Source organism: Drosophila simulans, chromosome X, assembly GCF_016746395.2.
Source record: "Drosophila simulans strain w501 chromosome X, Prin_Dsim_3.1, whole genome shotgun sequence".
Classification (NCBI taxonomy): domain Eukaryota; kingdom Metazoa; phylum Arthropoda; class Insecta; order Diptera; family Drosophilidae; genus Drosophila; species Drosophila simulans.
In genome coordinates, this window is record NC_052525.2 from 4,937,753 (window position 1) to 4,965,742 (window position 27,990).

General features: G+C 43.6%; 6 protein-coding genes across 10 annotated transcripts; 2 read left to right on the forward strand and 4 right to left on the reverse strand.

The window, feature by feature from the left end:
• The first annotated feature begins 12,162 nt into the window (after nt 1-12,162).
• Nucleotides 12,163-21,954, forward strand: LOC6739982. 2 transcript variants are annotated; one of them, XM_039297986.2, is made up of 6 exons: nt 12,163-12,206; nt 17,150-17,232; nt 17,293-17,887; nt 17,944-18,094; nt 21,541-21,657; nt 21,742-21,954. In XM_039297986.2, exons 2-6 carry the CDS (start codon nt 17,176-17,178, stop codon nt 21,857-21,859), a joined length of 1,038 nt encoding a protein of 345 aa, XP_039153920.1. In that variant the 5' UTR covers nt 12,163-12,206; nt 17,150-17,175; the 3' UTR covers nt 21,860-21,954. The 2 variants fall into 2 exon arrangements, with proteins under 2 accessions (XP_039153920.1, XP_039153921.1); XM_039297987.2 differs by lacking the exons at nt 21,541-21,657; nt 21,742-21,954 and adding an exon at nt 18,367-18,693.
• LOC6739986 lies at nt 18,772-21,460 on the reverse strand. The gene is made up of 2 exons (XM_039297984.2): nt 21,044-21,460; nt 18,772-20,987 (listed from the first exon to the last, which is right to left on the reverse strand). Exons 1-2 carry the CDS (start codon nt 21,255-21,257, stop codon nt 18,982-18,984), a joined length of 2,220 nt encoding a protein of 739 aa, XP_039153918.1. The 5' UTR covers nt 21,258-21,460; the 3' UTR covers nt 18,772-18,981.
• On the reverse strand, nt 21,927-22,964 carry LOC27207474 (translation initiation factor IF-2). The gene has a single exon (XM_016183157.3). It carries the CDS (start codon nt 22,815-22,817, stop codon nt 22,047-22,049), a length of 771 nt encoding a protein of 256 aa, XP_016038139.2. The 5' UTR covers nt 22,818-22,964; the 3' UTR covers nt 21,927-22,046.
• Nucleotides 22,965-23,062: 98 nt separating this feature from the next.
• On the reverse strand, nt 23,063-24,608 carry LOC6739984 (cyclin-dependent kinase 7). The gene is made up of 2 exons (XM_002076836.4): nt 24,428-24,608; nt 23,063-24,356 (listed from the first exon to the last, which is right to left on the reverse strand). The coding sequence occupies exons 1-2, from the start codon at nt 24,491-24,493 to the stop codon at nt 23,361-23,363; spliced, it is 1,062 nt and encodes a 353-aa protein (XP_002076872.1). The 5' UTR covers nt 24,494-24,608; the 3' UTR covers nt 23,063-23,360.
• A 262-nt stretch (nt 24,609-24,870) lies between these two features.
• LOC6739985 (U1 small nuclear ribonucleoprotein A) lies at nt 24,871-26,467 on the forward strand. Its single transcript, XM_002076837.4, has 2 exons — nt 24,871-25,327; nt 26,040-26,467. The coding sequence occupies exons 1-2, from the start codon at nt 24,975-24,977 to the stop codon at nt 26,335-26,337; spliced, it is 651 nt and encodes a 216-aa protein (XP_002076873.2). The 5' UTR covers nt 24,871-24,974; the 3' UTR covers nt 26,338-26,467.
• Nucleotides 26,468-26,536: 69 nt separating this feature from the next.
• On the reverse strand, nt 26,537-27,989 carry LOC27206575 (thioredoxin-T). Of its 4 annotated transcripts, none has more exons than XM_044923744.1 (3): nt 27,866-27,989; nt 27,151-27,721; nt 26,537-27,082 (listed from the first exon to the last, which is right to left on the reverse strand). In XM_044923744.1, the coding sequence occupies exon 2, from the start codon at nt 27,711-27,713 to the stop codon at nt 27,189-27,191; it is 525 nt and encodes a 174-aa protein (XP_044779679.1). In that variant the 5' UTR covers nt 27,714-27,721; nt 27,866-27,989; the 3' UTR covers nt 26,537-27,082; nt 27,151-27,188. The 4 variants fall into 4 exon arrangements, with proteins under 4 accessions (XP_044779679.1, XP_016038142.1, XP_016038141.1 ...); XM_016180877.3 differs by having other exon boundaries at nt 27,147-27,721; nt 27,866-27,988; XM_016180876.3 differs by having other exon boundaries at nt 27,143-27,721; nt 27,866-27,988.
• Nucleotide 27,990: the final 1 nt, after the last annotated feature.

The following is a 27,990-nucleotide window of genomic DNA, read 5'->3' on the forward strand; positions in this document are numbered from 1 at the left end:
TCTCCAACACACATCAACAAAGCATACAGTTTTATAGAGTGGAATTAGTCGATAATGAACCTTTTGTTGAACTTCAAACCTTACTTAGTTTCTCAGTTTCCTAGCCAATGGACTTTTTGGTAATTTTCCCACCCAAAACCCCATGAGCTGGAAATCAAAATGTCGCCATTCAACGGCTATTAGCGCAATTAAGAAGCCCAAAAGACCAAAAAGGGGTAAGTGAATGGAGTTTGCCGAGAGGGTCAAGTGGTTGCTTAGTGCTAAAGGCACACAAGAACACACACACGCAAGCAGCCGTCGAGTGGGGCAAACAACTTAACAACATTGTTCAACTTTTATGAGCATTATTAAAAATTAATCAACAATTTACATTTATTTACACAGGAGGATAGCCAGCGAAGAGCGAGAGAGAGAGAGAGTGGCTAATGGGTAGTTACTCAGCCGGCCACCCACACTTCCGCCCACATTTTCCACCCACACTTTCCACCCACAGCCGCTGACCCAAAGCGACCGCACTTCAAACAGCCTGAACTGAAACTGAAAATGAAACTGAAACTGATGTAGACATTCACTGAAAATTACGTAAATTAAATTTGTTTTTATGGCAGTCAGCCGCTCAAATGTATGGGACCCAGCCAGTGGCGTCGGCGGTGTTTATTCAACGGGGGTTTATAAACCCTGAACACTTAATATTTCAATACATTTTTACATATCCTTCGGGCGCCACTGAACCCCCACGCACACACACACACACTCACGCACTGCGTGCTTAATAAGCAGCACACACACACACACACACACATGCGAAAGGCCAAGGAGTAAGCCCAAAAAGTTAAAACAAATGCAGGAAAAAAACTGAAAAGGGAACGGAAAGCCGAGAAGGACCAAAAATTCGGACCAAAGACGGCCTTGGGGCACAGAAGGGGGTCCGACGGGGGTGGTGGTTGGTTGGTGACCCCGAGCAGCAGCAGAAATGTGTAATAAGGAGACGATGGAAGGGCGCCAGACCTTTGGGTCATGCCCAGTCGCTTGATAATGAGATGGCAAGTGGAAGTGGAAGTGGAAGGGGAAATTAAAGGGGAAGGGGAAGGGGAAGGGGAAGGGGCAGGGGCAGTGGGTTTGGAGGCACCACCGAGCTGCTCAGTGGCTTCATCAATTTGCACTTTCGGCATTTTATGGTCAACTTTGGCAGCAAGTGCAACGAAATCAAGTAGCTGCAAAAGAAACACGAAGAGCTGAGGTAAATAATACTCCTTTGACTCGCGACTTAAGCTAGTTAATTAATTTTGTCAAGCAAGAGTAAAAAATAAATCACAATCAAACTCACATGAAGTAAAACTTAAAAAACTTGGATGTATGTCTATGTTGCACTTTAGCAACTTTAATGGGCATTCGTTTATATTTCGTATTATTTACTTAGCCCTTAATAATCGTGGCAGAAGTAACAAATCATCATGAATTTCTTAATTTGTTTACTCTGCGCCGAATCGTTTTAACAATTAAAATATCCATTTCAACTTGCTTAGCATTTCCCGGCCACGGAAAACACAGTCAACCCTTTCTGTTTGCCAGCACCAGCCAAAGGAAAAAACAGATTTACCAGGCACCTGTGACTCAGTCCCGCCTCCCCAAAAGCCCCATCTCTTACCCCTCAATCCCCCCCCTTTATCTCCGGCGGCACTTTGGTGGGGCTTTTGGGTGGAGTGGAGTGGGGCTATAGAGCAGTTTCTGTTGGCAACTCAAATTGAAGGCCCCTCGTAACTTTCAATGTCGTTGGGCAAAAAGTTTCATTTACAAGCGCCCAGCTTCGGCTTCGGCAGCAGCAACTACAACAGCAATGACAATGGCCGGCGCAAATATCAATGATATGTTTGTTAAAAAACACGACAAGGACAACAAGGACCTTCCTGCAACCAGGCGCCACCAGCCGCCAAACGAAGCCGTCATGGAATAAAGTCTGAACATTTTTCGGGTTTTCCATCTGTTTTCACACGGTACTCGCTCCGATTGCCAGGGCATATTGTTTTAACGCTCATTATCTGTTTGTGCAAAAACTCAATGAATTTAACCATTCTTCATATGGAAACAAGAATAAATAAAATGAAAATATAAACAACATTTAGTCGAATAATCATAACATAACCTTAATGTATTTTTGTTCTATTTTAAGTTATAGGGTATTCCACATTCGTTGCCCGCCGAGAATAGAGTTCTTAGAGTTTCTTTTTGGTTTATGCCCTCTTTTTTTTTTTTTTGTTTTGGTTCGGTTTTTTGGTTCACAGCGCTTTTTGGTAGGTCATGTACTTGGCCCCCTTTTATGGCCGAAAACGAAGAGGAATTGTCATGAAGCGGACAAACTTTTGCGCCACGAATCCTTTGGGCGCAACTCCTTGTCGGTCCTTTTTCTGTTCCTCCAAATGGAGAATGGCGAATGCTGAATGCTGAACACCATCAGAGACCAAGGGCAGCCAATAATTGTAAATTAAAATTGAAATGAATGAAAGCAAATGGTCGATGGAAATTGCGGCCGAGGCTGGAGGGGCTGCGAATGATAGGATGATGGCGGGCAGCAGTGAAATAGAAACACAATAATACTCGTTGGGCTGGAATTTTGTAAGCCATAGCCGTGTTTAGTGTTGGTGGGGCAAGGTGCGGGGGAAAGGCCAGACGGAAGAGCTGAGGGGAACTTTAAGCAGGAACGAGCTGCATGAAAAGGTTTGCCACAGTGGTTATACGCATATTTTGAGATCACAAAGCAAGTGCTAGAATGTAAAAAATATATATTTAGGTGCTCGAAAGTATGTCACTTTATTTTTGAATCGAATAGCTAGTAGTAGTTGAAGTTTGTTTTTTTTTTGTGGTTATATCTAAATATTTAACTATTCTTGTCCCACTGTGCGCAGCCGGAGCAGAACGATAACTGCGCTTACAATGGCCTCCCATCGCTATGTCCCTATGTTTCTGTCCGTCCAACTGTCCGTACAGCCGTTGTATGGCCCAGCCCCTGTATCCTTATGTCCCAGTGTCCTGTCCGTATGGATGCGGGCATTATGCGTGGGCACAATGCATTAGTTAAATGTAACAAAAGCGTCCAAAGAGCGGCCTATTCAGCGCGTGTTGCTGCTGGCTGGCACAGAGAATTAGGCAGTTGCGATGGCCATTAGGAATTGAGAACACGACCCATGACCAGGGATGCCAGCAGGCATTACGCATACGCACCGTGGGCCAAACTCAGTCCATCTCTCTCTCTCTCTCTCACAGGATCTCTTCGAAATCAAAAAACATTCACATTCATAAATAGAGCTAAGATTGAGCAGTTTTTAACCACTGTTTCGAAATAGTAGTTATCAAGCGAAAATGTGGCTGTTGGTGGAAAATTCGAAATCCATCAGTTATTGTTTTTTTTTTTTACTCAGTTCGCATCCTGTTTGTGGCCCCTTCAACCCGAATACCTTCATCGCATGCCATTGTGCAGTTTATCAATCTCGAATTTGATTTCCTAGTGTGAAATCTGACACGCGATTCGCATCATTGCGATTCGATTGTTGGGCACCATGTGACAAATTCGTCCAATGGCACGAATAATACCTCCATTTTTGCTGCCAACATGCCACGCCCCTCCTGCAGGCGGCATAAATCAATTAGCATTAAGGCTGGGCAAACAGCCTGAAAAAAAGTAAAAAAAAAAAAAATAAAGAAAAAATCAAATAAAACCGAAAATAAAGCAAGGCAAGCGTCGAAAATCTGTACAGACCATTGCCCAAAGGGCAAACACTTCACTTATTGTTATCCAGGCACATAAATAAAGTGCCACAAGGGAGGGGGGGGATGATGGTAGCAAGGGGGATGCACAAAGGAAAGGCGAAAAATAATAAAGAATGCGAATAAATACAAATAAACAACCCCGAAAGGCACTTAATTGTATCAATTTAAGCAGTTAAAAGCACCAAACAGCAAAGCCAACAACGATATTCAACAACAGTATTCAACAACGTCATCCATCAGAATCAACAAAGGAAAGGAGAGCAAAGACAAGACGCAGTGTTGTGCAAATGGGATTCCCCACTTTTTCGGTGCTCAATTTTTCGTTTTGAGATGAAACCAGCAAGGCAACTTGGAACATTAGGTTGTAAAACTTTAAATATATATTAGAAATACTATCGAAACAATTAAGATAGATAGTAATAAATAATAGTTATAAACAATACAACACCCCCCTTTAAAAACAACTACAATCAAAGTGATACAAAAGTGGAAAAAAATCAAGGATATCAAAAAGCAGACTCCTTATCACTTATTTAAATGTGCCATCAATATGCGAAATAACCGAAATGGAGGCAAGCAAATTGGAGAAACTGCCCAACAATTTACAATTTAATTAGGCAAACTTAAATAGCCAATCAAAATAAAGTAATTGCCTGAGAAAAGCCAAATTAAAGCGGCAATTTGCTGGCATTACAAATTGAAATCACCAAGCGAGACAACAAAAGTTGAGCAGCGAGAAGGCATTTATTGCATTATTATACATGTTGAATTGAAAAAGTTGATTGTAAAGAGCCGAAGTTCATTTTACTTTAGCATAAAGTTAGTTATTCAACTTATTTCCACTTAAATGGCTGAACATGTTTCGCAGCAAATGAGCAATTAATTGACTGGCCAACTTATCGATACCTCGTTTTTTTTTTTGTTTTGAGGCCCAGAAAATCCAATGAGTAGCAGTTAGCCACTTTGTCGCCGAATGAAAACTCAGCCAGACGTCAAACGCAAAATGAGGACATTTTGTCCAGCACACAGCCAAAATCTTTGAGTTGCATCCTGTGGCAACCAATTATGCGACGGCCCAGAAGTCAGTTATCTAACTATCGGCAGGTGCCAAAGCCAGTTGAATGACATTGCACAAAATACGGGCATAGAGTCGCCTCAGGAATGCCCTATATCAAACTATGAAATCATTATCTAAACAAAAAATTTAAAATATTTACTCCACCCTTAATGTTTTTTAGATTTATAGTATAACTATGGTTTATATGATTTTTTATTTGTCATAATTTTGTGCCTATTTTCAAAATGAATCCGCTTTCAAAACCAAAAATCTGCCTAAATTCCAGATTAACCCCGCCCCCCTTGGACTGACCGCCCCCCTTTATGCCCGCACAACCACGGCACACACACTTTGTGCGAAAGTAGCGACATTTATGCGTGTGTGCGTGCCTCGAAAGTGTTCGCTGCCACGCCCATCGCCGGCCACACGCCGCCCACCAGTCAGTCCGAGTAAATGGCAATCATTGTAGCCGCTGTCCAGTGCACTGCGAGAAATAGGTGCTGAATTCAATCATATCTAAAAAAAAGGTATCTAAATTAATCGAAGGAAATTTTTATTATATATATATTTATTAAAAAATAACATTTATGTTTATTTTAGTAAGCTATTATATTTTTAAAGTGCAGTGGCTGCTTTTATTTCTTTGAAAATTGAGTGCTGCTGGCAAATTTGAAGGCGTACCAATCTGGACAGTTTGCCGCGCTTTAACCCATGCCACCCCCACTCGCACTACCGAAAATGTGAAAATCCCACCAACACAATTTCCATCGCCAGCAGCGTTTTTGTGACAGGCCAACGCTTATCTCTAAATATGTGCATGTTAAAGAGGATAACAGCGAAAATCAAGCTAGCAATTAAATACAAAATAAATGTTATAAAACTTATGTAAAGTTACTCTCTTATTATTGATAAATGGCATATTGACAAGTGCCATTTGTTGAACTAAAAACAATAACGATTAAACTTTTGAGTAACGCAGTTTAAACTAAAGTCGTAGTTACATAACTGCCAGCTAGAGGACGCCACTGCTTGCTGTTTTCATTTTATAGCAGCTTTTGAGCTTTACGTTTGCCGCTAGATGGCTTTTAAAAGTATGTAGTTGACATGTAAAAGTGGATATCTTCTGTAAGCAACGTATGTAAAATATATGAAAACCACATGTAAAATACATGAATTTATTTTCTATTATTAATCATTAATTTATCTAATATGTTTTACGATTTATATGTAATATATAAATAAAAAAAATAATGTAGACATTCTCTCATTAGAAGTTATTAATAATAAGTAATTAAATACTTTTTAGTCTGTTATTTAGTGCTGTATACTCTTTAACAATAGCTACCATAGCTAAGCTCTATTCATATATACATATATATTTGTACATATATGTATGTACATATATACATATAAATTATACCCCTTTGCTGTCATTAATCCCCTTTAAAGCTTATCAACCGCATTGCGGATCCGCGATCTGTTTGTTTGTTGTTCCTGTTGTTGTTGCCGAATGGCGAATGGTGTGAACAAGTGCCGGTGGGCGTGGCCGAGCGCCCCTTTTAAGGGGGCGGCGGGGGGGTGTGGTCAGTAGCTGAAACAACAAACGACGATTATTGTTTATTAGAATAACAATGACCCAAAGCTGACACGTTTATTAATGGCCCCAAAAGTCAAAGCTCACACATTTCGGCCGAGTTCATTCACTCACTTTAATTGCAAACGGAATGCGAATCCTTGATGGTCTTAGCTTCTGCTTATTATTTAATTAATTCAGTTATGGACTTTTAATGATTTTATTAGCAATTAATTGTTAATGGGTGCGCCGGAGGTGCTTATGTGATCACAAACAAAATAAATCATCGAACAGCAAGTGCAATGCCAGAATTTATGTCAATAGATTAAGATAAATTAGCCGTGGCATGACATGATTAACAAGAGTTGAATACTTTTGGCATGTGCAACACTGTTTAGAGGAATATCAATTCCTTACTTACGAGCGCAAGTCGTTGACTCTTAGAAAGAAATCGATCAAAATCGATTAAAACCTTCGATATATTAAATTATGGCACAGTATATTTTCTATTCTATCATCACCTTTTTCTACCATTTAAATTAAATTACAATTAACCGCAGCTTTGATGAGGTCCAGCCAACAATTGCAATTGACATCGATGGCCCGCCAACAATGAATTAAATGCTTCCCGCAAAGTCCACCGTTTTGACAGCCTAATCAAGCCAATCCACCAAAGTAAACAAAGCCGAAAACAATATTAGGGGCCAATGGAATAAAAATAATATAAAAAAAAAACATACATAAAGCGCAACAACAAAAGCCCAGCTAAACAAAAATATTCCGTCACACAAAAAAAACAGAGTTTACAAGCGAGGAGAAAAAACCCAAATATCGATGGGATGACGATATATATGTACATATAAGCCCCAGAAATTGGCAAGAGTGGGGGATTGGGTGGGTTTCGCGATATTTTGGCAGCGCGGTAGCCAAAAGCCTTCAACGACTCAGCAATTGGATGAATGGCCGATTGACAGACTGCCCATGTCCGCACAGCAAAACACAAGCGGACAGATGGACAAAGGGACAAACGGACAGATGGACAAGCGGACAAACGGACAAGTGGTCCTACGGACAGACTGACATTTACGGACAAAGACACAATTGACGATTAATCGATTAGTTGAAATTTGACACATGAACAATTATCGGTCACGGATGCCACGCAATAGAAGCAATTGAAACAACAACAACAAATCAAAATAGGGATAAATTTATGGGTCGTCAGGTGGCCGCCATCGAAACTGGAAACCCAATTAACGTTGTCAGGCGAACACAGAATGCCAGTATTGCCGAGTAATCAAGAAATGTCATTACTTTTGGGGCTTCCATACACACATTGCTTATAGATATTTCTTTATTTAGGAAGTTTGGGATGCATATATATATTTCAAGATCTCTTATGACTTCCATACTAAAAAAGAAAACCATTAAATAGGCCTCATTCCGTCTTAATTATTCATTGATTTCGATTTAATGCCACAGTTTTTATTGACAAAAGCCTCGTTTTGTTTGCGATGGCGAGATCATAACGAGATTATGACAGTTTTGTGGATCGTTCGCCGTTTTGTTTTACGATGCCACAATACGAAAATTGCCCTTAACGATCGACAATCAACGCCAAGACTGGAGCAACTTTCCATAGATCAGAAATCAATATTTTAATGGCAAAGGCCCCAAATAAATTTGCACACTTAATGTAAATATTTGTGTGATTGCCTGTTTTACAAGCGAATCTTGTTGTATTTTCAACCTGGCACCCTGCCACGATTTTAATGGGCGTAGGTGAGCGCGATTCGGATGGGGTTTTATTTGAAAAAAAGGGGCGGGGGGCGGGGGGTGCATCGAACTTTCGAGTTTTTGGGGCGAAACTTTTGTTTAGACGCCGACAAAGATACACAACAAGTTTATAGGCTTTGCAGTGTATAAATTTCAATTTATTCCACTTTTTAATAGTTTCGAAGTGCTTAAATCAGTATGGGCATTTTAATTTTTTAGTTCATGCAAATATGCTTAATATTTCTATGAAAATCCTATTAATATAGATCACATATTTACACTATTTTTTTTTAAGTTTTAAACTTACACAAACATATTAGATTCCCAATCAAATCACATCTGTGCGAAATGTCCTTTGGTTTTGTTTTATCTCAGCCATAAATGTCAGCACTTCTGCCATCTGTCCATCTGTATTTGTGAGCATATAAGTATATAGTATCTGTACATATAAGTATATATGTATGTGCATTTGTTTGGCCTATTTAAGTAACAGTTTGCTGGTAATATCCGCAGGACTTGTGGGCCAAAAGACTTTGAGATGAGCACTTTTTTGCATAGCTAAATGCCTTAGAAAGACCACTAAAAAAAAAAATAAATAAAAAAAATAAGGAAAGAAACCAGCATTCTCCTATCTTTTGCCTTATTTTATGTGACAGTTTTATTTATTATTTTCTTTTGCTCTGCATTTGTTTCAGCTGGTTGTTGTTCTTGTTGTTGTTAGTTTTGGCCTGTCACAAACACACTGGCACAAAAAGCACACACACACACACACACATGCAAAAATAACAGAAGACACTGAAGAGCCTTTTGCATATGTCCTTCTATCTGTGTGTGTGTTTGTGTGTGTGTGTAACTTGTTTTTTCTGCTTGCTGTTTTTATATTTATTCTACTATTTTTCCACTTTTTCTTATTTCCAGAGATGCATTTTGCGCTTTTTTGCGGTCGCTCGGCTATGTTAATGACACTTACAAAACCAACAACAGAGTCCAAGAAATGTCACACACACGAAAAGCGAGGGGGGGAGGGGGGTTTGGGGGGTTTTAAAGGGGCGCCAGGATCCCCTCCTCCTTCACTTTCCAGCGACCCTCTTCAGTTGCCTTTTTTTTGTTCAAATCTTCAGCAGACACAGTAAACAATCGTTTAAAAACTAAAGAAAAGGATTTTCTAATTTTCTAAAACGTTCAGCATTGAGATGATGATGATGCTAATATTTAATGTTTATTATTATTACAATTATTATTATAATAATTATTATTATTACAATTACTATTACGATGCAAACAAATGAGTGGAATGGTAGCAACAATGACGTGTTCACAAAAATGCGTTAAATATAGATTTATTTCCGTGCACTGTACTTAACATTGGGCAGCTAACCCTCATTTGGGTACCAACTAGCCCCCCACCCCCTTGCCCCCCTCAAGGACTACCCCCCCCTTTCCCCCCTCCGACCCTCCTTTTGGGCTCTTCACTTTGCCACTAATGGGACATTTGCAATTAAATTACTCGAATAAAGCATGTAAATTGCCAGTGAATGAAGGCAGACCTGGCTAACGTGGCTAACCTGGGCTAAGCTGAAACCCCGACACCCCCCTCCCCTCCCCGCACCTGACCCCCTGCCCCCTGGCAGAGGTGAAAGTGCGGAGCCAACGGTGCGTATGTGTAATGTGCTTGGGCCTGGCTAAGTATGCTAATGCTAAGGCAACACAAACATTATGTACGTACAACACAAGAAAAACTCTATATAAAATGTACGTACATATATGTATGTGACAAAAAAATGAACAAAATTAACAAAAAATATTGCCAAAGAAAGCCAAAAAATACATTTCATTGTTCATTTAAGTTAAGATTTTTCCAAGTTTTTGATTTGCTGGAAATTTAAATTGAATTTTGAGCACGGCATGCCGCATGCCGTTGTTTACCTAATCATTCGGGGGAAAACTAAAGGGGGAGGAAAAGTGGAAAAGCGGAAAGGCAGAGGGAAAGGTGGAGAGGAAGTCATGCCGCAGACAAGGACGAAACCGGAATCACAGCCAGGACAAAATCCTCGAAATTCGACCAGCTGCCAGAAGTTTCGCCATAAATGGGGAAATTCTCTCTCTCGGGCAGCGCGTAAATTCTCCCGGCTTCTCCGACATTCTTCGTCGTCCTGCGCAGCTGGAAGAGAGCACCCCGAAAAAAAGAAAAAAATATAAAAAAAAATATATATATCGAAAATTCCGGCAACAGCTGTTGGGAATTTCCCCGAAAACTGTTATACGAAAATCAAGGCGGGCGGTTCAAAAAAAACAACCGCTCGCAGTTCATTGAACCGCGCATTTGAATTGGCTGCCATGGCTTTTTCTTAGGCTTCTTGGGTCTCTTAGACTGCTTTCGCGTTCCGCCAATTACATTTGGGCCGTTTCTTATCTAAAGCTTCAAGTCACGATTTCAATTTGCAAGCTAAAAAGAGCCCGAAATCGATCTATTGATTTCATATTCAGCACTCAAAGTGGACGACATAAATCAAAATGTGGTCGTTTCTGTGCGGTGACATAAATGAGACGCGGCCCAAAGGTGTTGTTAATGCGAAAATGAGCAGGGCTTGCTGCCGGAATTTGTAAGATATTTGTAAGCAATCTGGCCAAGTCGATCAGTGACTTGCTACCATCAGTTGCATTCCATACTTTATGGTAATTCAATTCGTAGCTGCCCTCTCCCCCCTCTTTCACTGCGGTAACAACGCCTCTGCTTGTTGTTCTTATCCTCCTTGTTTTTTTTTCTATTTTTTTTTTTTTTTTTTTGCGCTGAGCTGGCCTACGGAAATAGCTACCATTCTGAAGTCTAGACTCTTCGGCTTTCAGCCAATTAATCAGCTGAGGTAATTAACTCAAGTAGTGCAGACAAATATTCAGTTTGCACACATACATACATATATTAAAGTAATAATATATATATAAAAATGGAAAAAAAAAGAAAATAAAAAAAATATGAAAAAAAAAAAATACTAATTGATAATTAGAAATCATAGGGTTAATGCCGCCTAGGGTTAATGCACCGCAGAGGCTTCATCTGGCTCAAGTTGCAGGTGGCAGCATCTGAGGTCCTAGAGGCGCATGCACAGTGAGAAAAAACCCAGCAACTCGTGCTGGCCAATGAAGCAGCAGCAGCGAAACCAACGCATTGCGCATGCGCAGCGGCAGCGACAGCGGCAGAGACGTCGACGTCGACGCTGACGACGCTGCGTGGCCAATATTAAAATAAAAACAAGATAAGAAGCGGGCAATAAAAAGTCGATTTCTGAATACCCTTACGCCAATCGAAAACTCTTTTCAAGAATGATAAAAGAAAAATAGAAAAAAAAAAAAAAAGAAAAACAGAAAGAAAAAAATCTTGTGAATAATATAACTTTTAGAATACAAATTTAAATGTTTTTTTTTAAAGAATTTTGTAAGAAAGAGTATCTTAAAATTATATATATATATATATCCAAGTAAATATTAAAATTTTTCCAAAATATTTTAATATCCTCTTGAAAGCGAATATGCTAAGTATATTCTCAGATCCTTTAAAAGGTGATATTACTTTAAGTTGGTACTTTGAAGCGTATATGTCTGCATGTTGTATTTGTTTTTGCCTTGATGCTCATGTTGTTGTAGTTATTGTTGTTGTTGTTGTTGGGCGTCGCTGCCGCAGCTCTGCCGCCGTACCGCGCAGTGAAATTGCGTTGAAATTCGATCGCCGAGCGGCAAACGAACTCAGAACGTTGCCGCTGCGCAAACGCAAAGCACGCGATACACACACCCCAATACACACGCACACACACACTACCTACACACGCACACTGCGCCACGCCCACGCCGCCGAAACGCCCACGCAAGCCGGCTTGCAGGACTTCAACCAACTGAAGTGTACAGAAATTTTGAAATTGTTTTTAAAATCGAATTAAAATTTCACTGTTTGCATTTTTTTTTTTTTTGAAGTTTCTCTTGGTATTCCTGTGTGTGCGTGAAAAATTTTAAGTGCAGCGTAAATTACACAAAAATATTCAGGTAATTTACTCAAGTTCAAGTTTATGGGCAACAATGAGTGGAAACTATTTTTTAAGTGACTCTTTTTTCGCCAGTGAGTTTCGACTGCAAATTAATTAAGTAAAAAAGACGAATGACAAAGCTAGCAACTTCAACTTAAAATTGGCACTTCCTTTTAAGAACTCTCAAATTATTTTTAAGTTTAAAGCACAAATTGACGCCTGACTGCAGTTAAAATGAAATTCAAATAACGCAAGTGAACCGCGTTTTTATGCACAAAATACTACCACATAAAAGTGAACAGAAAGCGTTTCGAAAGAACGTGTTCGAAAATGATTAGGAGTTCAGCGACACCTGGCGGCAGAATGCACCTGTTCCACAATTTCGCCAGCTCCTTTTGCCCAGATTTTTTTTTATCTTTACATTTTTTTTTTTTTTTGTTTTCTTCTGATTTTTGTTTATTTTGCCTCGCGATTTGCTCAGCTGTCATGCCAAAGAATCGAATTAGCCCCGAATGCGACGAGTAACGCACAATTCCAGCTCACAAGTGCCGGTCGGTGGGAGTGAAAAGTGGGCAGATTACCTGATCGGCATGCCAAAATGGGGGGCCAAGTGCAGTTAGTGGCATAGAACCCGCTATTGGGACCTTGGGGCCGATGGCTGCATTTCAATGAGCTCTGAGTAACCGAAAATCCAACTCAAAGTGTTTTCATTGGGTTTATTTTGATTTTTTTCTTTTGTTTTTTTTTTTATTTATATTTTTTTTATTATTATTATTCCCTGTGAACAAGCCCCAATGGCATGGGTATCACGTTGGTGGGCTCCCCTTTTTTGGGAGCTCGGCCTTTTTGGCTTTTGGCTCGATAGAAAGCAAAAGTTGAAATTATTCCATTTGTTGCGCAAGACGTTTTCGTTTTCAATTGCAACTTTCTATTTAATTACTTGTACTTTCCTAAATGCAAACGATGCATTTGCCATCGCAGGCACGTTTCTTGCAGTGCATCGTGTGGTAGGCATTTCGATGGCCATTCCAAAACTGACCTTCGCCGCTTAGCGACCAGCAATTAAAACTTTTTAATGCCAAAAGGTATTAAGGATTCCAGTTAAAAAAAAAATAATAAATATATATATAAAAAAGAGTTCAAAAGAGTTTGTTCCCACGCCCGTCGATTGCTCGTAAATTAAAATACAAAAGAGATTTCAAAACGGAAATATCAGACACCAAACTGGATAATGTGGCTAACTATTTGCTCTCTCACTCGCTGTGCATTTGAGCCGAAAATCTCGATTCTGAGCCATTAATTGGCCCATTTGTTTTCGTTTGATTCATTTGCGGTTGGTTTCTGGACATCGCCGCTCCAATTGACACAATGACACATTTTTCTTGGCTTCAAGGCGGCTGTCCAAATAGCATTGATTCCATACGATTCGATTCAATTCGATTGAATTCGATTGGATCAGCGATCAGCGATCGATTGAAAGGCTCTGTGTCTTGATTACGAAATGTACGCATGTTTGATGCCTCCACGCTTTGCATGTTGGCCTACGTGATTGAAAAGCGCGATGAGTTCAGGCCATTGAGTGGGACACCTAAGTACCATGAGCCAGAAATCACCTCGATCTATCAATAAAACCAAACACCAAATGTAAATTAAATCGCAACATTAAGGTTCCAAAAGCAGGGAAAATTCGAATTAGACGTTCCTGTCCTAAGTACCTTGGAAAAGGTCATAAAATAAGGTGTTTAATCAACAACAAAATAGATACATTTCCAAAACAACCACTTAGTATCTAAATTTTTTTTTTCTTTCCAAGCAATTAAGAGGTAGAAATGACAGAAGAACGTTTCTATAGACTGACTTACACATGCGACAGTTCCAGTTTGCAAATCAGCTGAATACATCTATCTCTAAATTTTTTTTTTTTTTGGCGACCCGACCTCCAAAAAAAAAGAAAAAATAAATAAAGACAAAAAGGCGGATGATCAATTTGTCATGCCGCTTACAGAATCGTGACTCGTACGAAAAATCGCTTGATGACGATGGCGTTCACATTATAATGCGTATCAATATCATTATCATTATCTGTGATTTATTCATGTCGCCCATTCGGCGAGAAACGCTTTTGTCTGCCTTTTCTATACAATTGATTACTCAGCCCGCGTTGGGCGCCATAATAATTAACAATCGGTTTGTTTCATTTGGCAAAACGGAAGAGATAATTGACTCTGCTCGAATCTATGTGACGAATTTGTTAATTTCATATTGCCTCTAAAGGGTTAGTAATTTGTTAAGGACGTTGCTGTATTTTGAACCCCTGTTTTCCAACTTTTGACAACTTTATTACTTGAGTCTTCTGTTTTTTTTTTTTTTTTGACGATTGCATAAGGTGATATGGAGTACATTAAGTACATTCCGCTTTTTGCACTTCATTCGATGCCTCCTGCTGCGTATTTTTTTCTTTTCGCCAAAGGGCTTAAACGTTTAAGTCGCTTGCGTAACGAAAACACACGCAGTGCCAATAAAACAGCATTGGTGGGCTCTTTTTTTTTTTTGGTTTTTTTCTTTTCGAGGCTGTGCAATTTGCTTAATTTACAACTTAATTTCCGTCTGGGTTTTCAATTAATCGCTGCCGATCGGCGTTCGCCCGACAATTATGATGAGCCCTACGTTTTTGCAAGGACGTTTTTGTTTCCCTGATTTTTCCTGCCACATCATGCTGCACTGCCCCGCCCTCCCCCTCCCCTTGGTTTTTGGTTTTCCTCCTCGAATTTCACTTTGTCGTGCAACACGCTCATTTAACGCCAAGCAGTTTCCGCCTGGTCGCTTATTGATTTCGGCGGCCCAATTAAAAGGCAAGCACTCCTGCCTAATTACGTAGACGACAAAAATTGGCTGCTCGGGGGTTAATCACAGCGAGCCTTAACCCTTTAAGGCTCTGCCCAGAAACCTAATGAACTTTTGCATAATTTACATGCAGCATTTGGCATTTCATGCTGCATATTTTCTACCATTTAGAATAAATTTCATAATATATATATGCACATATTTTGAGCTTGGTTCATGGGTTAAGGTTTCCTTCGATTTAACCCCTTGGCGACCAAATCATCAGTCACCGTGCGGTTTTGTTTTACTCCTTGCCAACTTTTAGCTTTGGCTGACGAACATCATCATTGAAATGCGATGAAAAAATCAATATATTATTCATAAATTGATGAGTTATAAAATCACGTTTATTGTCAATTTCCTTATGAATCCACCACCACCCCCCTCCACCCTTGAAACTCCCTGTAAATGTTATAATTGCGTATCGTTAAATAACCAAGTTTACGGCCGCCACAGAGTCAATGGCCAAAAAGGCCAAAAACAGCGACAGCAAGAAAATATTTACTAAAATACTACGGAATGTATGGTTATAGTTTTGGTATCAGACCAATTTGTTTATCAGCCATATATATATATATATATACATAAAAATACATATGTATCGAGAGAGTTGGCTTGATGAGTCTAGAATGCTGGGCATTAAAATTGCGACTAAATCAAAGCACACTGAGAGAAATGAAGTAGTATCAGTAGTAGTAGTAAAAGTATTAGTAGAAGTTGTAGAAGTATTACTAGTAGAATTATTAGTAGTAATAGTAGTAGTAGAAGTAGAAACAGTAGTGGTAAGAGAAGTATGAGTAGTAGTAATAGAAGAAGTAGTGTTAGTAAGAGAAGTATGAGTAGTAGTAGTAGTAGTGTTAGTAATAGAAGTATGAGTAGTAGTAGTAGTAGTGTTAGTAATAGAAGTATGAGTAGTAGTAGTAGTAGTGTTAGTAATAGAAGTATGAGTAGTAGTATTAGTAGAAGTAGTAATAGAAATATGAGTACTTGTATTAGTAGTAGTAGTAATAGAAGTATTAGTAGTAGTAAGAGTAGTAATAGTAGTACAAGTATTAGTACTTCGAGTAATGGCATTCTTTCTTTCTGGAATCCTTTAACCTAAAAATCCCAATTCCACCCATTTTTTCTGCCAGTGCACCCTTGGCTTTTAATGAGCTTCGAACGCGAGCCAATGCACATATATTTTTAGCGCAGAAATCATCTGCATATTTTGATTTCGTTGGGGGCCGGACCAAGTTCAAGTGCCCGGCGCAAACCCGTTTTTGCCACAGATTGGATTTCCCTTCCGGCGACTGCGAATGTGCGTAAGCCACATACATACATACATACATACATACGCACATAGATGATGCCATTAAAAGTAATGTTCGAAATTGAAAATAAAAAAATCCTACACCTTAGGCAGCAAATTTATCCATTGACAGTCTGGTTCCCTTTCGTTTCATTACTAGTTTTTCTTACCTTTCATGCCTTTTTTTTCCAACGCCCTGACAAGCGAGCAAACATGTTTAACATAAAAGATAAGCCTTAAAGGGGGGGCAAAAAAAAGTATGATATTTAAACAAAAAGTGGCAAATTCACTCGCATTTATCCCCGTCTGTCTGGGTCCAGATTGTGCCCATGTGTGTGTGGGCATGAATTTATTTATAAAGGGCAGCGGCCATAAAGTCGAAAAGCGGATCAGGTGGACGTCCTTGCAATCTGCACTCAATGCACCAAGTGCTGCGCACAGTGGTGCAAGATTGGCTAAAAAGTGAAACATCTTAAGCATAAAGCAGTCTAGTTTTGGTTCAAAAATCTTGAGTGTTGGCAAATAATTGCTAATATTTTAAGAACTCTTTGCTGCGTACAGTGTTGCGAAATGATCTGAAAAGCGAGGCAACTTCCATAGGTTATGGCATTGTAAATGAGCTATGATTATATAGTTATTAATAAGTTATTAATAATATTCTAAGCAAATTGCGTTCCACTGTTTGCTGAGGACCAAAAAACCCGTTTGAGCTGATCAAAATGCATGCGATTTAAAGCGCTCTATCTGCCGCACTATATATCATGTTGCACGTCGTTGCTTCTTTCTAGGCAACTGGACATCTGAAAAATCTGGCATGGCGATGCGACACTTGACAGCCGCCAGAATGGGCGTATTGCTGAAAGTGGGCGTGGTAAGTATTCAACGCCCTGTTCCCTTTAGCTAGCCAAAATGCTTGACCGCTCGTTTGCAGCTGGGATTTGTGGTGCTGATGCAGCTGGTGGGATCGGTGCTTGGACATGGTCGCCTAATGGATCCGCCGGCCAGGAATGCCATGTGGCGATTCGGCTATCCCAATCCGGTGAACTACAACGACAACGAGCTCTTCTGCGGCGGCTATGCGGTGCAATGGGAGCGAAACAAGGGACGCTGCGGCGTCTGCGGCGATGCCTACCACGTCAAGTCGCCCAGGCCGCACGAGGCTGGTGGTCAGTACGCCAAGGGCATCATCTCCCGCTACTACACCGCCGGCCAGACCATCGATGTGGAGGTGGAGCTGACTGCCAATCATTATGGCCGCTTCGAGATGTTCCTCTGCCCGAACAACAATCCGCGACAGGAGGCGACACAGCAGTGCTTCGATCGTTATCCATTGCTCATTTCGGGCAGTCGGGAGCATCGGTATCTGATACCGCGCGATGCCAAAAAGAAGGACATATTCCGATACAAGGTGCGTTTGCCGCCATATGTCACCTGCACGCAGTGCGTCCTCCAGTGGACCTACTATACGGCCAACATGTGGGGCACCTGCGCCAATGGCACCGAGGCCGTGGGCTGCGGCAAGGCAGGTGAGCAGAGTTGAGATACATTCGAGGCATGTTGTAGATACATCCCATTAACACAGAGACATTCCGCAACTGTGCGGATGTGGCGATCGTTTCGAACACTGGCGGCGGTGTTCCACCGCTTTTCGTGAACAACAAGTCGCCATATCTGCTCTATTATCGGGACTATCGTGCTCCGGCGGACAACAACGTCTTTCCACTTATTGTGCGGTAAGTAGAGCATACGCTATGTTTCTCAGTTCTCAGGATTTCAATACAAAGGACTTAAGCTCTCTGTTTTCCACTCTGTTTTCCTTTTGTATTCAGTTTATTGGGTTCTATTATCTCCCAGCTGCTATTCCTTCTGCTTTAGTTACTTATTAACCGTTTCACTATACACCTATACCGGTACTTTACCGTTTCCGCTTTATTGAGCCCTCTCGCTGTTCTTTCTCTAACAAAATGTGTGCGAACACGATTTTAACTCTTGCTTTGGTTTCTAGCAATGCCACGCGGCATGCACGCAAACAAGGCAAGGCTAAGCCGCCTGCCCGCTAAACAGCTTACCCGATACCTGCTTTAAACCGCTTACCCGCTACCCGCTTGCAAACCGATTCGATCACGTTTTTCTAGCCCTAGTCGAAACAGCTACACGCCCGCGCTCGGATGGATTCCCGCCCGAATCGGGTCAGAGTTCAAACGAGTAACGGGTAAAGGTAAATTTCCCGACCGCCTACATTTAAGATTTGAAACGGTTATGGTACACACACGCACACACACACACAGACACTGCTGTACATAAAGAAATGCTTGAATAAACTTAAAACCTATAGAAATGCTTTTTTTTAACCGCTTCGCTTAACCGATACAGATTCGAATGGGAATCGAAATGCTTTAGGTGCTAACGGTTTGCAATACACATGAAATTTTATTTATAACTGACTTGGCTTCGCTTGGGCCCATTAAGAAAACAATAAATTCGAAAATAATGTGAAATCAAACACCGAATCGGTTATCGGTGCTTTACCCGCTACTTGCTTTTGTCGCCATTCTCCTACTTCTGCATTTCCTACTCCTTTTTCTATGGCATCTTGGAAATGTTTCGGTGGTCGTGTAGCTCAGCAGATAATATCCGGGGAGCCGATGGCCATGATGAGAACTAGTATAACAGCGATTTGGACCATTCCCACCAATACGGTTTTGAACAACTTCAACCGCACCTTGGGCTCCAAGTCACAGCGCACGGGTGGGTCGGGTGCTCTTCGATGGATTACTTTCCTGGTCTTCTTGGGTCTCGGATTGAGATTGGGTTCCATCGCGTCTTGCTCGCGCACTTCGTCTTTCGCCTCCACCAGTTTCATTCGCTTCATCGACCTGGGACTGGGATTGGGTGTGAAGTCCGGTGAACTGATATCCGATTCCGGTTCTAGCATTTTCTCCAACCTGGGCAATTCCACGTCCGTTTGAGTGTGATTGTTCACCTGGCCAGGGCATTCAGTTGGACGATCGCCCTGCTCTTCTGATTGCAGTGCAGCGGCAACCGCCGCGCCCACTTCGTTGACACGCACCGAGAGGCGTGAATAGGCAAGGGCTCCGCCATAATGGGCCATAGCTGCTCCACCGCCGCCCGTTTCGCGTGTGGCCACCTCGAGCTGTTCGGCGGTGCTAGCACCCAAGGCTTTTGAGTCCGCATAGGCCAGGCTATTGAAGAACATGGTGTCCTGATCCAACAGATTGAAGGATCGCCCAGTGCCGGGCACCTGGCGCAGTTGCTTTAGCAGCATATTCGGATTCTCGCGCAACTGGCGAAAGCTGGTGCACTGCAGTGGATCATCCTCGTTGAGCTTGACCACTGGCGGTTCCTCCTTGGGAGCTGGCAAATAGAAGCATTGCGACTCATCCGCCGTCTTCAGCTCGTTTAGCGTTTTGGTCTCGATGCGGAACTCTTGGACCAAGCCCAAATGGCACACGCTGCCCATGATGCGTGCCCGCATCTCAATGGCTGGTATGTGTACCACGCGTACGCAGCCCAGTTTCCTAATGGGCAGCTCGTCCAACTGAATGGGACTGGTGCGCGGTGTGTAGAAACGGCCGGAGGATTGCCGGCTTATGTCCGCGATGATTACGGTGCTTCGCGGCTTGGGTATATTGGAGGCCCTCAGTGTCGCCTCCAGTTTTTCGCTCACCTGATGCAGCATGTGTATCTCATGCTGCAGGACGGGCAGCTTCTTTGAAACCTGATCCATTTCCAATTGGTGCTGCTCCTTCTCGTACTGATCCTTCTCCAGCTGGCGCTGGTGGTTGTGCCTGTGGCACACCTCCTCCAATTGCATCCTCAAACGGTCCTGACTGCAAGCCGTCTTGGAATCGAATTGCTGCTGGCGCTGCAGCATGGCCGCCAATGTGGGACTGTCCAACTGGCTGGAGGTGGTCGATGTGCTCTGGCCCGGGCCCTCGACCGGCGAGAGGGTGTATCCCTCGCCGGCGCCTCGGCTGCACAGAGCCTCCTCGGAAATGGTCCTCTGCAGCTTGAATGTCTCCTGGTCCTGCAGGCAGAACTCGCCCTCCTTCAGGCCATTCAAGTGCTCGCAGCTAGCGCGCAATTTCCTGGCAGTCAGCAGGGCTTTGACCTTCTTCACCGGCTTGCACACATAGACGAAGCTCTTGTTCCCATCATCCGGCAGGCGAATGGCCTTGGCCAGCTTGATCTTGTCGTGCTCCATGGAGCTGAAGCTGTCGCTTATTAGCTTATCTCCAGTGCCGGCCACCAGAATGCTGCTCTCGCTGTCATGCGGCGTATTCATCAAATGCCTTGTAGCCTTGTGATTGCCCAACGGCAGCTGAGACTGCTCCATCGTGACCTCAGTGGTCCGAGCCTCGCGATATTGGTTCATCCCCGGCGACTTGTCCGCTCGGTTCGGCAATTTGGCCACTCGGGGCAGGAAACTCCGCTGCCGGCTGGCATTGATGATGTTCTTATTGGTGGCCTGGGCGCTTGGTAACAACGGAGAGACCGGAATTCCAGACTTCGATGGTTGTGTGTAGCGATGTCTGGGCGACAGTTGACTGCTCCAATCCCGCACAGCTGTGGTGCAGTTTCGAGCCGAACGATTGGTGCTTTGAGCTGAACAAAAAAAAAATAAGAAAAAATCTGAGATCTGTATGTTGGACGGAACTTACTGGTGGTGGGCAGGCCACGCGACAGCATCTCCGTTCTGGTGTAGGTCGTCTTGCGACGGACATTCTGGTTGCCCGGCGCTTGTTCATTGCCAAACTGGTTACCCTGGTCGCCGCCCAACTGAACCTGTGGCAGTCCCTGCATATGGATGACTTGCGGCAGTCCCTCCTGACCGCGATCTATCTGGCGTATCTGGTTGTTTCGATTGCGGTTCATGTTGGTTGCTCCTATCCAGCGATCTATTGCGACATCTGCTATATATATGTGGCCTTCGGTTTGTGTTCGGTTCGATTGTAATGTCCGCCTTAAAAAATAGTATATAATTGACCCGAGATTGGGAGTGGGAGCACTGTTCTAGTCGACTGACTGAGTGGAGTTAACAGCTGCTGCTTCAATTGGACTTGACAGCCGGACGCCGGGTACTCAAGGACTGCTGCGATGCCAGTAGTTCCTAGTTAGTTATTAGCATCATGGAACTCTTGTTATTGCTCTCTTTTAGTGACCAGAAGTGCATCGGCGCCCCAGCGTTCCGTACCTTGCCGGGCATCGACAACTGGTGCGAGATCAACTGCCTGCGCTATCCGCCCAATTGTCCGGAGGACGCCTGCCAATGTCCGTAAGTATGCACATAATATGTATCTACCTGTATACATAGCAACATGCAACCAATTCCGAATCTAAACCCATATCATACTCGCAGTCAGGAGTGCGTGGCCATTGGCGAGTATGCTGGACAGGATGGAGCTGACACCTACTGCATGGACAAGTGCCTCAACTACGAATCGGAGTGTCCGCCGGACAGATGCCGCTGCTACTAAGACGGACTGCGAGCCACAGCTGTGCTGCCCACCCATTGCCCATGAGGAGGATGCGAGATGCGAGATCCAATGAATTGAATTTAATCGAAGACACATCTCTGAATTGTTTGAATTTCAATGGCTTGGCCGCGGGGGCCTCCGTTTGTTGGGCTTTCAGTTTCGGTTCTCCGGCGGCACCACTAGCCACTTACTCCCGCCGGTAGGCGTCGTACAAAAAGGGTCGGGTGAAGGCTTCGAGCAGCTCGCGCTGCTCGCGCAGTCGTCGGGTCTGCGCCATCGGCGACTCGGTGGTGTCGATGTTCCGGCGGGCACGGAAAAGTGCGGATACCGTGCTGCCCAGATGCTGCCAGCGTTCGAAGGCCCGCGATTCGGTGGGCGGCAAATCGGGTATTACTTTGGACGTCATGACTGATGCCGTCAATTCAGCGATCTGGGCAGCAGCAGCAGCGGAAGCAGCAGTGTCTGTGCTGGGGGGCTCCGGATGAGGCTGCGGTTCAGGTTCCAGATGGAACTGGGACTGCGACTGGAGCTCGGGCTGCCACTCCGTCTCAGATTTGCCAGGAGATGGCAAGTCAACGGGCAGCTCATCGGGTGGCGGCATTGTCTGACTAAAGATGAGCACCTCGGTGCGCTCCTCGCGAGCGTCATCCTCGCCATCCTCCAGGGGCAAGGCGACGTTGCTGCCGCTGACCAAATCCCGCACGTGCTCAAAACTGGAGGCGATGCGACGCAGTGTGGGGTCATCCTTCTCATTCGTTTCATTGGTTTCCACCGGCGCCTTCTTGCTGTGGGCAGCATCGCCGGCACTGGTTGTCTGCTTCTGGCGCATCCTGTGCAGATTTATGCTGGAGAACTTGTTACCATAGCTTTGGCGCATTTCGGCGCGCTTGCGACGCGCCTCCTCCTTCGCCCTGGCCGCCTGTTGGTCCCTGGCCATCAGCTGCTGCGCCTTCGACATGGTCAAACACCAAATAGGAACAACTAATAATCTTGAGTTACACTAGAAAAAAAAAACCAAAACACGGACCGAAACGAGCGCTGAGAATTTCGAGAGTTTCATATGTGCGTCGATTGACTTGGTTACCAATGGGTTGTCAGAAATATAAATACGGAAGCGTGCAGTGGAACAGCTTTCGCACAACCTACCAGGATCCTATGTACTATGTGGGTTCCCACAATGGACAATTAACCACTCAATTTTCGCTCGCTTTGAATCACATCTTTAATAGAGCATCCTCAATCATCTTAAGCATAGTCCTAACTACTCATGTTGGGTGGTGGCGAAAAGGTTTGCCAAGCGAGACAAATTCATATCAATTAGAATGGATTGGAGCTGTTGCAGTTGCGCAGACGATTGAAGAAGTAAGCTAACTCAATGGTAAGTTATAAGTATTTAAGGTATATGAGGAAACGTGTCAAGGATGCAATGCATCCTTAAGCGGTGAACAACGTAACGCGATCACAAACATCAAAGTTATAATGGAAAGTGTGTGTGTGTGTGCTAGAACTGCAGCCGCTTCTTCTGCGCCAATCCATTGCCCCTCACCGTAGTCTCGACCAGCTTGCGCTTGAGCGCGGGCTTCGCTTCGCCGGCCTGCGGATTGGCGCCCTCCTTGGCGGCCAGAATGGCCGACGGCATGGGCAACTTGGGACCCACTGTGGGTGCCGGTTTGTTAGCGAAATACGGCATGCTCAGTGCCTCGCGGCAGGACACGCGCCGCAGCGGATTCATGGCAAACAGGCGCTGCATCAGGTGGATCAAGTCATTGCCCGCGGCGGTGAAGATGTTGTCCAGTGGTGTGCCCGGAAAGTTGCGGAACTGCAGATAGTCGTGCAGTTTGCTCAAATGCGGCCATTCGGCATCCGTGGGTGTGCCCAGTGTGGAAAAGATCCGGGTCAGCTGATCCAGATCCGAGTCGCCCGGCATGAACGGCACCCGCAGCATAAGTTCCGCCAAAATGCAGCCAACTGCCCACATATCCACACCGGTGCCATATTGCCGGGCGCCGAAGAGCAATTCGGGCGAACGATACCAGCGTGTGACCACGTGGTGCGTGTAAATGCGATTGGGCGAGCCGAAGGACTTGGCCAAGCCGAAATCGCCAATCTTCAGGATGCCATCGCTGTTGACCAGCAAATTGTTGGGCTTCAAATCGCGGTGCAGTATCCAATTGAGATGCAGATACTCCAGACCCTTCAGCGTCATGATGGCATAGGCCTTGATGTTCGCCTGCGTTAGTATAATCTTGTTATCCTTGATGATCACCTCCAGATCCGTGTCCATGAAGTCGAAAACCAGCGAGACATTCGAAAGTTGACCGAAAACGTCCACCAAGCCAATGATATTCTCGTGCTGCAGCTCCTGCAGTATCTTGATCTCACGCAGCGCCGTCCTGTTGATCCCGTCGCGTGCATCCTCGCGCGATCCCTTCTTGATCTTCTTCACGGCCACAATTTGGTTGGTCACCGCGTCGCGCGCCTTGTAAACGGTGGCAAACTGCGGGACGAAAGTTGGATGCGCACATTGCTATGGCCGTTTTGGTTGATATTCCATGGCGGCGGACTCACCTGACCCTCGCCGAGGAAGGATAGCTTGGCATAGCGTTCCGTTTTGTCATTCGCATTGGGCAGCATCGTTTGAGAGCCTCATAAATAGCACGAAAATGACTAAAATGCTGCGAGGCCGAATCAAAACAATTCAATTTCGCACACACTATCGATGGCCGATAGCCGATAGACGCCGGTAGCTGCTATCGCGCGCCACAAAAAAATACTAGATTTTAGAATGTTTTAAAAATAATGAAATAAGCTGTTTTCATTACTCGCTTATTGTTACACAATTGTATAGCTTAACAACTTATGCAAATAATAAATAATATGCAAATAATACACAACTATCAAATAAAATTAGCTGCGTGTGATGGACTTTTAATTATAGCTATTTTTAACTAGTTTAGCAGTTTAACAACACCGCCAAGCACCAGTGCGATAATATATCGATAGAATGCCCAAAACAATGCCTTCTGCTATCGATTACAGCTTCTTTTTTTTTCTCAACAATATAGAGCGAATTGGTTGATTTTTGTGCAATTAAGTGAATAAAACGCACGACACGATGGAAATGCGACCCAACCAGACGATTTACATCAACAATCTCAACGAGAAGATCAAGAAGGAGGAGCTGAAGAAGTCGCTCTATGCGATTTTCTCGCAGTTCGGCCAAATTCTGGACATTGTGGCCCTGAAAACGCTCAAAATGCGCGGCCAGGCATTTGTGATCTTCAAGGAAATAGGCAGCGCCTCGAACGCCCTGCGCACCATGCAGGGCTTCCCCTTCTACGACAAGCCCATGCAGATCGCCTACTCCAAGTCCGATTCGGATATCGTGGCCAAGATAAAGGGTACCTTCAAGGAGCGCCCCAAGAAGATCAAGCCACCGAAACCGGCGCCGGGTACCGATGAGAAGAAGTGAGTATCCCATTGCTAAAGTGGCCCGTTTGGATTCATCCATTTGTGGCCATGGCCACGATGCTACCTTTTTGTTGCTCCGTGTTGCCTCGCGAAAACCAACACATGTTTTCATGCACATTTTTCAACTCCTTTTTTGCTGCCAAAAACGTTCATTATCCTTATTATCCAATGTTAGTTTGCCAGTTTATTGATTTGAATCCCAATATAATTGGTTCTCAACTCCTTTTTTCTGTTTAGTCAACGCGATTTAAGTTGCCTCGCAAAAACCCACATGTTTCAACTCCGTTTTTGCTGCCAAAAACGTTCATTATCCTCATTATCCAATGTTAGTTTTTGGCCAGCTTATTGAAACATCCCAAAAAATGTCCCAAGTTTTCATAATATCTTTAGTTCTCAACTCCAATTTGCAGTTTAATCAATGCGATTTAAGTTTCAGTTGCAAAAGGATTCATGTTTCATGGAATGTGTGTTGTTTGCGCGCAAAAATGCCTAGTCCTTCTAGTTTTTTAGCATCCTCGAATGACTAAGCAAAAAAAATGGTATAAAACACGGGACAAAAATGCCAAGTCATCCTAGTTTTTTAGCATCCTCGAATGACTAAGCAAAAAAATGTTATGAAAAACGAAGCAAAAAATGCCAGTCATTCAAGAATGCAACTCCACGTGACAGTTCGCACTAACACAACTCCTTTTTTTTCTGTTTCGCACAGGGACAAGAAGAAGAAGCCGAGCAGCGCCGAGAACTCGAACCCGAACACACAGACTGAGCAGCCGCCGAACCAGATCCTCTTCCTCACCAATCTGCCGGAGGAGACCAACGAGATGATGCTGTCGATGCTGTTCAATCAGTTCCCCGGCTTCAAGGAGGTGCGCCTGGTGCCGAATCGCCACGACATCGCCTTCGTGGAGTTCACCACCGAGCTGCAGAGCAATGCAGCCAAGGAGGCGCTGCAGGGATTCAAGATCACGCCGACGCACGCCATGAAGATAACGTTCGCCAAGAAGTAGTAGAAGTAGTGAGCGCACGCAGACGCATCGCATACGCGTAACAATCGTGCGTATGGCGTATGCGATCGTCGCGCGTTCCAGCAACTTCAATTATAATTTAAACTATAGAATAAATCGATAAACAAATTAACTACGAGTATTGCCAGTATTCCATATTATACCATTTGCCCAAAACCCGCGATGCAAAAGAACAGAATAGTTGAATTGATAATTCTTCATGTGTAGATCTCTTAAGCATCTATTTGTTTGTCTGCAAACGTATAACTAACAGCTAGTAATGCGTATTATTTATGTCGGTCGATTGTACATATTTCCATTAAGCGAGAACAGTATAGTGTAGTTTATAGTATAGTGTATAGTATACATGTAGAGCATCCGTATCTGGTATCAAGCACGCTGCAGGACCACCGTCATTTTGGTGTGTTAACGAATCCCCTCAAGTCCTCGGATTCTTGGAAAGACAGTTGTATAGTATGTAGTATCGGTCGGCAACGTAGTCCTCCTCCGCCGTCACAACAACTTCCGGCATACAATTGTAATGCGTTCGTACTTCAGGCACCACAAACGATGAGTATTATGTGTGGGTTGAGTGTAATCATATATATATATATATATATATATATCGTTGTGTATGGGTGTGTGTGTGTATATATATATATATATATATACATATTGCTTTCCATCGTTACGCATAGATGTGTGCGAATGTGAATGCGTATGGAGTGGGCTCGGTGATGGTGATGAGCTGCAGCAGGAGCAGGGTATCGGTTAGGTGACCACAATGCAATCCGGCAATCGCACATACTTACATACACATGGTGTTGTTATGTTGGGAGTGTGGTGGTGCTGGCCTAGTGCTCCATCACCGCATCCTCGTCGTGGGCGGACACCTCGCAAAAGATCACATCTTGATCGTCATCGTTGTCGTTGTAGTTGTCGTTGGTATTGTCATTCTCATTTTCATTTTCATTGTCATTGTCGCTGTCGCTGCAGGCGGCGTTCTCATCGGCAATGGATTCGTCATCGATGATATCCTCGACGCAGGACGTATATTCGCCGGCATGCTCCTCCATCAATTTGGCCAGCTTATCGGAATTGCAGCCAACGAGGAGCTCCAGCACATCGCCGCCCTTGATGAACACGAACGTGGGCATGCTGTTCACTTTGTATTCGACCGTGATGTCCTCGTTCTCGTCCACGTTCACCTTGAGCACGACGACACGGTCCGAGTACTGCTCCGCCAGCTCCTCCAGCTTGGGCGCTATTATCTTGCACGGTCCGCACCAGTCTGCATAAAAATCAATCACCACCAGCTTGTCCTCGGCGAGGGTTAGCTGCTGGTCAAGATCGTCCTTGTTATGCACTATGTACACCATGACTTCAACTAAACACCAAACGAGTTGCAAACCGAAAAGGAAAAAAAAACGAAACGAAATGAAACGCGAAAAAAAGGGAAGAGAGAAAAAAAAAATGGAAAATTTTAGAAAATCGTGCTTGTGTAAAAATTTCACTTGATTTGTTTAGTTACTTTTGAATTTTAATGGAGCCCAACTTCTGCTCTCGCCGAGATATCAGCCCGAAATGAAAAATGTAGGGCGGCAGGCGGTCTTATATACAGTTTTTGCCAAAATTTTTGCGGCCTACTTGGATCGA

Bases quoted from the DNA above. Each gene is read 5' to 3' on its own strand.
- LOC6739985 (XM_002076837.4), top strand. From the start codon at position 24,975: ATGGAAATGCGACCCAACCAGACGATTTACATCAACAATCTCAACGAG. The intron at 25,328-26,039 runs GTGAGTATCCCA...TGTTTCGCACAG, and splicing joins CCGGGTACCGATGAGAAGAA to GGACAAGAAGAAGAAGCCGA.
- LOC6739982 (XM_039297986.2), top strand. From the start codon at position 17,176: ATGGCGATGCGACACTTGACAGCCGCCAGAATGGGCGTATTGCTGAAA. The intron at 17,888-17,943 runs GTGAGCAGAGTT...CCATTAACACAG, and splicing joins CGTGGGCTGCGGCAAGGCAG to AGACATTCCGCAACTGTGCG. The intron at 21,658-21,741 runs GTAAGTATGCAC...TCATACTCGCAG, and splicing joins GAGGACGCCTGCCAATGTCC to TCAGGAGTGCGTGGCCATTG.
- LOC27206575 (XM_044923744.1), bottom strand. From the start codon at position 27,713: ATGGTGTACATAGTGCATAACAAGGACGATCTTGACCAGCAGCTAACC.
- LOC27207474 (XM_016183157.3), bottom strand. From the start codon at position 22,817: ATGTCGAAGGCGCAGCAGCTGATGGCCAGGGACCAACAGGCGGCCAGG.
- LOC6739986 (XM_039297984.2), bottom strand. From the start codon at position 21,257: ATGAACCGCAATCGAAACAACCAGATACGCCAGATAGATCGCGGTCAG. The intron at 20,988-21,043 runs GTAAGTTCCGTC...TTTTTTGTTCAG, and splicing joins GCGTGGCCTGCCCACCACCA to CTCAAAGCACCAATCGTTCG.
- LOC6739984 (XM_002076836.4), bottom strand. From the start codon at position 24,493: ATGCTGCCCAATGCGAATGACAAAACGGAACGCTATGCCAAGCTATCC. The intron at 24,357-24,427 runs GTGAGTCCGCCG...TTCGTCCCGCAG, and splicing joins CCTTCCTCGGCGAGGGTCAG to TTTGCCACCGTTTACAAGGC.